At 48.0% G+C, this 9012-nt stretch overlaps 2 protein-coding genes across 4 annotated transcripts; one reads left to right on the forward strand and one right to left on the reverse strand.

The window, feature by feature from the left end:
* Positions 1-390: 390 nt before the first annotated feature.
* On the reverse strand, positions 391-4148 carry LOC107323527 (F-box only protein 6-like). The gene is made up of 5 exons (XM_015882721.2): positions 3676-4148; positions 3069-3195; positions 2401-2496; positions 1950-2085; positions 391-1344 (listed from the first exon to the last, which is right to left on the reverse strand). Exons 1-5 carry the CDS (start codon positions 3932-3934, stop codon positions 1180-1182), a joined length of 783 nt encoding a protein of 260 aa, XP_015738207.1. The 5' UTR covers positions 3935-4148; the 3' UTR covers positions 391-1179.
* Positions 4145-8486, forward strand: FBXO2 (F-box protein 2). 3 transcript variants are annotated; one of them, XM_015882723.1, is made up of 7 exons: positions 4156-4239; positions 4842-4846; positions 5236-5496; positions 6309-6435; positions 6527-6622; positions 6926-7061; positions 7451-8486. In XM_015882723.1, exons 3-7 carry the CDS (start codon positions 5247-5249, stop codon positions 7583-7585), a joined length of 744 nt encoding a protein of 247 aa, XP_015738209.1. In that variant the 5' UTR covers positions 4156-4239; positions 4842-4846; positions 5236-5246; the 3' UTR covers positions 7586-8486. The 3 variants fall into 3 exon arrangements, with proteins under 3 accessions (XP_015738210.1, XP_015738213.1, XP_015738209.1); XM_015882724.1 differs by lacking the exon at positions 4842-4846 and having other exon boundaries at positions 4145-4239; positions 5227-5496; XM_015882727.1 differs by lacking the exon at positions 4842-4846 and having other exon boundaries at positions 4154-4239.
* The last annotated feature ends 526 nt before the right edge of the window (positions 8487-9012 follow it).

Here is a 9012-nt window from a genome sequence, read left to right on the forward strand (position 1 = left end):
CCTTTAGTGAAGAAGCATTTTTATTTTGTATGTGGAGCTTCCATCATGTTTCCACATCTTCTCTAGGCCAAGGCTGGGAGGTGTCAGTTGCTATGAAGGGCTGCACCACCTTGGGCTCTCCTTGCCACAGGGAAACCTTCACACAGGTGGTGTTGGAAGCACAGTGGAATGTATCTGTGCAGCAAGAACACTTGTCAGCTATCTCACTCTTAGCAGACAAAGGAAAACACTGTTATCCTGCCTATGTCAAAAGAGATGGAAGAGGGCCTTAATATCAGCCCCATGCATACAGAGGTAGAAGAAATGGTGCACTGAATATGAGCTAAGCTTGTTGGACAGCTCCTACCTGCTTTCTCCACACAAAAAGTGCAACACCACCACATCTCCAAATTGTCTGTGGCTTTAACATTTTATATAAGGTTACTGTTCAGTACAAACCAAGTTCTTTGGTAGCATACAGGTAATATAGAAAGAGGCTGCGCAGTCCAAAGGCACTTTACGTTGTCAGGTATCCACCTTAAGGGATTCCTTCCTCCTCTTTGTTCATCCCAGCAATAACAGGCTGTATTTGGACAGGGAAGGCATATAGCACTTTGATCATGTACACTTAGAGAAACTAAGGAATTAAATATTGGTGACACAGCATATATGGATAAAGAAGACTGAAGTTTGCTTAATGCTGTGAAAGATATATCTTTATGTACATATTTCAATTGAAACAGAAAAATACAATACAGAGCAAGTCTGGCTGTAGCAGAGTCCTCAGGACAAAGGTTGATAATCTGAACTGAAAGATTTTAGCCTTGTTTTAATTAAGTTATATAAACAAAGAGTTTCCAGTTAAGATTGCTATGTACTTGTGTGCAGTTTCCCATACGTTGTGCTACAGCCAAATGCTATTCACTTAAGATAGATGTCTTATTTATTTGCCCTCATCTTCCTCCTATGGAAGGGCACCAGGAATTGTCACTGCCACGGTGAGGGAGGACAGATGAAGACAGAAATCCTTCCAAAGGGTTCAGCCTGCAGAAGTTCTGCTGTGAACGAGGAGAGCTGGCTGCTTGTATTCCACATCAGCTGTGCAAGGCAAAGGCAAAGCCAGGATATTCACCCAGAGAGTACAGACAAATAAGTGCGCCTGAGACCACCCGGTCACAATCCTGAGGTAAAAGAAAACACTTATACTGCGTCTTCATTTGCCTTCAGTGTCTGGGGCCCAATGGTGATGCTGCTGTTGGTCACTCTGATCCCATACCATCCTGCCCAGAATTGGGTATCTTGGCCTCCGTGCTGAAACCAGATGTAACGAACTCCAGGTGGGTAATTACTGAAGGTGTGGGACATCTGTAGAGACATGAAATTCTGCTTATTTTTTCCTAAATAATTCAGCACTGATATTGAAGGTGGAACAGTTCCAGGTTTAGAGCTCAGGAAAAGCTCATTCTAAAATACCTTCTAATAAGGTTATTTTAGGTATCCTGCCATATTTGACTAAGGATTACAGGGCAGGAGGCTAAATGTAATGTTAAGCTTGGTGTGTGGCAAAGGTAACAACAGAAGAGGGAATTTACAGCCACTCAAACCAAGTCATTCAAAGCAGTCAATGCAAATTAGGAATAGCAATAGCTGCAATACTTTCACTTACACCCATGCAGTAGTTTTAAAACAAAGCTTTTTGTCATGCAAAGAAGAACTGTGCTCCTGCAACTCGGTTACTTAGACAGAAGCTCAAATAAGGGACAGAAACACTTGAAGAAGCCCAGTCAAAATAGCACGGGAGCACAAGCTGAACCTAGATCTTTCAAAGCTTCTTCAACAACGTCAACCAGGCAGGGCTGGCTTACATTTTGAGTTATGTTAGAGCAGAGCAAATAGGGCAACTTGGGACTTAAACAAGATTCTTGCCACAGTGTTGATGTAAAGCTGCCTACTGGAGGGCTGCTGCTTACCTCTCTCCACGTTGCATCACTCCACTGCTCTATGACCACTGGCTCAGGACAGAACTCCTGAAGCACAATGTAGTTTTCAGAAAGCAGCTTCACTCTGAGCTCATAGCGACAACCACAGTCAAATCTGGCTGCGTACCTAGAGAGGAAGGCAGAAATCAAGGAGCAGGGCTGTACACACAGCGTTCAGTTTCCCTTACTGTTCAGAAACAGGCTCCAACTGGAACTGAGAAAAGGGATGTCACCCCATAGCTATGGAGAAGTCCTAAAGCATACAGCTATCCTTTTCTTTACAGGATTGCCACCTCATAGCCTGCTGAATAAGCCAAGATTTAGCCTACGCTTTTACTCAAGAGCTACAGATCCCAAAGAATTAATTCTATAGCACATTTTAGAGGCCCAGCTTACACCTAGGCTAGAAATTCTAGTCTTCAGTGCTTGACTTAGTGCTTACCAGTCCTTGACTACAATTTCAGGCCGTTTCTCATCCATCAGCTCATTCCAGTACCCTTCTTTCTTCAAGGTAATCAGTTGAGACTTGAAGCATGGCCTGTAACAGAAACAGAAGCATTCAAAGCAACTTCACAGAGCACATCTCCCGACAGAAGTGCTTTCCCTACCAGCCTGACTCCCATTGAATGCTCACCCAGACCCCGAGTGCCTACAAGGCTGACAGGGCTGAGGTGTGCCTTTATCCAAAGCCCAGATAAAAGGAATACAATAAACTGGGTCAAGAAGGGTTCCCGATGCACGTATGACAGATATTGATTATGGAAAAGCAATTGATCTTCTACTGTTGACTGCGTTTAGTGCAAGCTAAACATGACAAACACCTGGTGCTTCCAGAGGTTAAGGGCTTTGACTTTGTCAGGTGCCAGACCTCAACTTCTGCCCACCAAGTTTGGTAGAAGGACGGAGAAATTCAGCACACGATATGACTCAGTAATTCCTTCAGCAACACGTGGCTCTCTTTAGATTGAAGAGTAATAAGAGTAAGCAATAAAAGTAATAACCCCTGATCCTGGGCTAAGGCTCGTTGTCCTGCCTCACATCTAACCTCAGTGCTCCCGCAGCCAGCAGGAAGAAAGCAGTTCTCTTCCAGTTCCATATTGTATCTCTTACCCAAACGAAGTGACAAAGTATTTGCGGACTTCTGAGTCTGGCAGCTCTTTCCCCAGAGGTCCGGGCAGATCCTCAATCTTCCACCTATCTCCTTCATTCTGATCAAGTTGCCAGTGGTTAAAGCTCTCTAAAAACAGGTATCAAAGATCAGCGTTAGGAGTTTTCTGCATATCTCTGCTTTCCTTAAAGAGACTTAACTTATTAAGAACTGATGCTGGTGGATTTTCAGCTGTGTTTTTCTCATACTTAAGGGTGACCTTTAGAACCATGTTGTCATTACTTTCTGCATGGCTGCCAGCAGCTGTGACAGGGCTGGGTGCAGCACTACAGGTGAGGACAGAGCAGGGCAGTGTCCTCCGTGCCCACTGCCACCCCTCAGCCCTGGATGCAATCAGCCTGAAACCAACTGCTGATGCTTTCACTGCCATATGATATCGTGCAAACCAGCAGCTGGGCCCAAAGACTCACAGGGATTTAACCCACACAGTATTACGCGTTGTTTCCTCGTGGATCTGACTCAGTGCCACAGCCCCAATAATAATGAGGCACTGCAGGGCACGTCCCTGACTGTTGGGAAATTCCACAGGCCCTATGCCAACAAACCAACCTTCAGCTCGGGGATTTTTGATCAAGTTCCTCTTCAGCTTGCACAGCAGATAGAACACCTTCCAGTCAGCGATGCTCCTGTCCAAGCTCTGCACGTAGAACCCCTCGCGCTGACATTTGCGCTTCCAAAGGGTGGTGAGATCCACCACGTCTCGCCATTGGGAGCACACCAGCCTGCATGCACGGAGCAAATCCTGGGCGGGCAGCAACGACAGCAGCTCCACCAACACGTCCTCGGGGAGGTCACTGATGGTGGCCATGGCTCCGCAGAACCGATGGCAGACGATGAACCAGGCAGCTGCGATACGGAGAGATCAGCGGGGCTTGCAGGGCTGAGAACGAAACCAAAAGCAAAGCTGCAGGCTGGGCTATAGGGGGAGAAGAAGGGGAGTGAAAGGCTCAGTGCTATCGCAGCCACGGCCCCACCTGCGTTCCGGACGCGGATGTGAGGCCACGCTTTGCTCATCCTCAGCGGGCGGGGCGCGGGGCGGAGCGGGGCTGCGGGTACCGAGAGCGCAGCGAGCATCGGGAGCGGTGCGGGGAGAGGAGCAGCGCTGTGCCCGAGGTACGAGAGGTGGGATGGGGTGATGGGGGGAGAACAAACAGCCCTGGGGGGGGTCACCGAGGGTCGATCGCATTTTGCCCTTTAAGATCGCAGCAGGGAGGGGAAAAGCATGGAGTAAGGAAGGAAGGAATCCTCGATGTTTCTTAGGGACTTTTAAATGTTTTCCCTCTGATGGTTGCGGTACAGAGCTCTGCTTCTGCCCTCGGGATGCTCTCATCTCGCTCTGCCCCAAAACACCCCGATTGCAGTGCTAATAGCGAGCGCTGCCCCTGTAACCACCCATAGGAAAAGGAGGAACCAAAAAGAACGCAGGTGAGATCCTAAGAGCTCAGAGCCGTGGTTTACACGGCCTCATGACTAAGGAGATTCAGTGCCAGCCCCGAAGGAAGGAAGGCCTTCCAACAGCCAGCCCTGTGGGCAGCCTAAGCAGAGAGGGGACTGATTCTGCTCTGACAGAGCACATCTATTCTTAGGTTAATCGTTATTTGTTTCAAGTTTATTCCAATAGCTGATGTGTAGATAACTGCATTCCCAAAGGGGAGCACTGCCTGACAGCAGAAATTTGGTCCTGGATATCCCTCCTCTATGGCCTTGGGACTGAGAAAGCATCAGTATAAATGGGAACAGCAACATCCTTGAATGATGTGTGACAACACACAAGGGGAGCACTCCCCATGTGCCCACCAAGGGTCAGAGAAGACCCCCATCCAACCACAGATGGGTAGGAAAGGAGCCAGAAGGGGATGGAGCATCACTCAACTCAGTGCATCTGTAGGCACTTATAACCTTAATCTACTCACATGCTTAGTGATGAGTCAGCAGGGGTCCCAAGGCCCTCAGGTCAGGAATAACCCCTATGTTATGCTGCATCTGCCTTTCAGATAAACATATTTGTTTTCCCTTTTCTAACCCTTTTGACATCACTGGTAACAGGAGAGCCCCTGTCTGATGGAATACAGTGCTTTACCCACTTCTTTCCCTCCTCAGAGGGTCCAGTGTGACCAAGGATGGAGTCCCTCCCTGAAGCAGTGCTGATCAGAATCCTGGCTTCCATACCTGCAGTGGATCTGGTGCTGGCGTGTCGCCTGGTCTGCTGCCAGTGGAAGAACCTGGTTGATGGAGCTGCTCTTTGGATCCTGAAGTGTCAGCAGGAAGGCTTTGCTGGAGCAGAGTCAGAGGAGAACGCAGAGAACTGGCAAAACTTCTACTTCTTGAGTAAGAGAAGAAGAAATCTCATCAAGAACCCCTGTGGAGAAGGTGAGAGATAAGCACAAGGCCCAAGCCTTTAGAAAACTGGGCACCTCCAGCCTTTAAAAAATACCTTGGTTGCCACCAAGATGCATTTTCTTTTTGCCCCAGAGACAAATCACTTCATGCATGCAGTCAAACCACACACTGGGCAAGAAGGCCATCAAAGCATCCATCAAAGCAGCCTTTGTGAAGGGCTCTCCATGACATCAGCTTTATGTGAGCCCCTGCAGGAATGTGAATCATGCTTTGCAGAACTGTACTGGTAGGTAACACTTCCAGATTGCTTTCTGCCAATCCTTGACCTAAAAGACAAGCCTTCCCCTGCCTCAGGAACTTGTTTACCCTTAGCTCAGCAGGCATTTCATGCTTCCTTCCTTGCAGTTTGTTTGTGCCTTGCTCACTCCAACCCACACCACTGAGCTGAACACCATCTTGCTGTTATTTTATGATCTCTGAACTCTATTTGCCATCTGCAGGATGTTTAGATAGAAGCAGCCTCATAACCCAAGCCTCATAACCCAAGCAGCAACAGATACATTTCACACCTCATAGACCAAAGCACAACACAAGCCATCAACACAACGCTTTTGTTTTTCTTGTTTAAAAAGAAGTGATTATTCTGCAAGCTCTTCGCTGTAGCTAAGAGGAGAAAAGCAATATAAGGCCCTGCCTGTGTTGTTTTTCTACCAGATCTCCACTTAAAACATCTGTGATCCACATACAGAGTTAGCAACATCTCTATCCCAAGCTGCAGAGGGGTCCCTGTGGTTCTCCAGGCCTATGAGCTTTAACCAAGCAATTCTCTCCTCCCTTTGCAGAAGACCTGCAGCACTGGGGAGATGTTGAGAATGGAGGTGATGGCTGGAAAATTGAAGAGCTCCCTGGGGACTTTGGAAAAGAATTCCCTAGCGAGGATGTCCATAAATACTTCGTTACGTCTTATGAGTAAGGCTGCCTACTTCATCAGGAGAGGGGATAATTTTGTTTCCTGTAGCCTCAGAGAGGAGGTGGTATCCCTTACCTTCTTGTGTTTCAGGTGGTGTCGAAAGTCTCAGGTCATTGACCTTAGAGCTGAGGGCTACTGGGAAGAGCTGATGGATACAACCCAGCCAAAAGTTGTAGTGAAAGATTGGTAAGTAGCAAAGGATGCTCGAGAAGTCCAGCAGAGAGCCTAGAGAGAGCAGGGATGGCATATACCTGCACCAGGCCTTGGGGCTCCAGCTCTTACCTTACTTCATTGCCCTTGGTGTCATTCAGGATGTGAGACAGGCCTTGATCTTGGCTCAAAGAACCACTGGTAGCCTCCCCAAGCTTTAAGCTGTTGGTGCACATGGAAGCCATCTAAAAACCAGGCTCTTTTGGTGAATGAGGGCAGGCGGTGGGTTGGAATAGAAGTGTTCATATAGACAAGGCTGCTGCTTGGGTCTCCCTGCAGGTACGCGGGACGCAGTGATGCCGGCTGCCTCTATGAGCTGTGTGTGAAGCTGCTGTCAGAGAACGAGGATGTGTTGGCCGAATACAAGACTGAGACTATTGCCATCCCACAGGACAATGATGCCAGCTGGACTGAGGTGAGTGACAGCTGTGGTTTCACACAGGTGACACTCAATCTGCATGAACCAGGAACGTTTTCAAGCAGGGATTATCCTGGAGGAGGCTCTGTCATGAGTTGTGATTGAGCACAGGAGTTATACAAGAAGTCTTACATAAAACTTGGAAGCTTTCTGAGCCATCACTACAAGTCTGTGGGAGCTGAAAGAGAGAGAGACCCCTCCAGAAGCATTTAATGGCTCCTGAACAGGCTGGGATCAAAGCTCCTCCCAGTAACTTCTCACTGTAACTGTCCTCTTTGCTACCCAAGCTTGTAGGTGTGGATGGGGCAGGTGGGGTTGAAGGCCCAGTGAAGGGAAGAATTACGTTCATGGTAGCTTGACACTATTTTGTCTCTCTCAACCTCTAGATCTCCTACACCTTTTCTGACTATGGCCCTGGGGTCCGCTTTGTCCGCTTCGAGCACGGTGGGCAGGACACACTGTTCTGGAAGGGATGGTATGGTGTACGTGTTACCAACAGCAGCGTGACAGTAGAACCATAGTCAAGCTGAACTGGGACCTGCTTGCCAGAGCTGACTTCCCTCAGGCCTCACCCTTGAGCTTTGGGTGGATTCTGCATGGTGCTGCTTCTGGGCTGTAGAGCATATGGCTCAGGTCTGAACGTGCTTGGCAGAGACCACCATCCATCTCACCTTAATGGTACTATGCAAAGAATAGGAACAGACTTACAAGAATACTGCTGCTAAGCAGTGCTCTGGATCTCCATTTCAGTTCTGGGTGATGATAATGCCAAGCAATGGGGATTGGATCCCTTTGTCCTACAGTGTTCTCAACATCCATTTAGAGGGGGAAGTGGTGGGAGCTGAATTCACTTCAATATCATGGTGGTCATTGGTTGATGGTTGGAACTGATGATCTTAGAGGTCTTTTCCAACTTTAATGATTCTATGATTCTCCATGGGGCTTCATTTGGCTCCTAAAAAGCAGCTGAGGGTAATTGCTGGGAGAGAGACAAGGATGTAAGGAAACAGAAGCAAACAGAGGTAAGGGGCCCAAGAGCAGAAATAGTGCATCTACCCCTTCCTGGCCTCTGCATGCTTCATGCCAATCTAATGCTGCTCTTTGCAGGCAGGAGATTCATGCAATATTCTTCACACAGAAACCTGTCATTACCTCCATTTGATCTCAGTTCTTCCTGCCCGCTATGTCTGCAGAAAGTACATATCTGCCTTTGCTGGAGATGCTTACCAAGACAGCACTTTGTACATACGCCCACTAGTGCCTCTTGCTGTCACTCAGGGCTATGAGCCACCATCCTTAACAGAGATATCTAAGCTTACCTGAGCCAAACCTGTCTCCAGCAGCCTTGGGCACAGCCTTCCAAACCACAGCCAAGCCAGAGTCTGGTGTAAACATAATAAAAGGAGCTGTATGTGGATCTTTGCTTGTGTGCTGAGTATTATTTCTTGTGCTTAGATATGCTTTTCTCCCTCCAGTGAAGAGCAGCAGCAGGCAGAGATATACCAACAAAGGTCATGGGAATTCATGCAAGGCATGGAGAAGGTCCAGGATGGCTCCTACAACATCCAGCTCTGACCCCCCCTCCAGGTATATGCAAGTATAGCTCTTCTGTTCTGCTCCAGAAGAGACCAGAACCAGTCAGCTCTTTCCATTACCTTACACACAGTCACAATGCAGCTTTATTCAGCACAGTGTTTAGTGCAGCTGACCCCATTTCTAAGTTAATATTCAGCTCACCACCAGAGCCCTGCCCCAAGGCCCTGCCGTGTCCCTAAGGATCAGAGCAGCAAAGGGATCAATATACCAGGTCTGGATGCAATTGTTAAATTGAATCTTTCCTAAGCCATCATGTTATAGTCAGGATAAAGCCCAGGATTAAGCTTTCAGATACCGCGTCCCTTGTAAACACAGGGTAGGGCCACAGTCCCCACTTCAGGCTTATCTAGGC

Source organism: Coturnix japonica, chromosome 21, assembly GCF_001577835.2.
Source record: "Coturnix japonica isolate 7356 chromosome 21, Coturnix japonica 2.1, whole genome shotgun sequence".
Lineage (NCBI taxonomy): Eukaryota > Metazoa > Chordata > Aves > Galliformes > Phasianidae > Coturnix > Coturnix japonica.

What these genes read in the sequence shown, in the direction of transcription:
- LOC107323527 (XM_015882721.2), bottom strand. Translation starts at nt 3,934, where the DNA reads ATGGCCACCATCAGTGACCTCCCCGAGGACGTGTTGGTGGAGCTGCTG. An exon ending in GAAATTGTAGTCAAGGACTG is followed by an intron (nt 2,086 to 2,400) that starts GTAAGCACTAAG and finishes CTTCCTCTCTAG; the next exon opens with GTACGCAGCCAGATTTGACT. An exon ending in GTGATGCAACGTGGAGAGAG is followed by an intron (nt 1,345 to 1,949) that starts GTAAGCAGCAGC and finishes ATGTCTCTACAG; the next exon opens with ATGTCCCACACCTTCAGTAA.
- FBXO2 (XM_015882724.1), top strand. Translation starts at nt 5,247, where the DNA reads ATGGAGTCCCTCCCTGAAGCAGTGCTGATCAGAATCCTGGCTTCCATA. An exon ending in TACTTCGTTACGTCTTATGA is followed by an intron (nt 6,436 to 6,526) that starts GTAAGGCTGCCT and finishes CTTGTGTTTCAG; the next exon opens with GTGGTGTCGAAAGTCTCAGG. An exon ending in ATGATGCCAGCTGGACTGAG is followed by an intron (nt 7,062 to 7,450) that starts GTGAGTGACAGC and finishes CTCAACCTCTAG; the next exon opens with ATCTCCTACACCTTTTCTGA.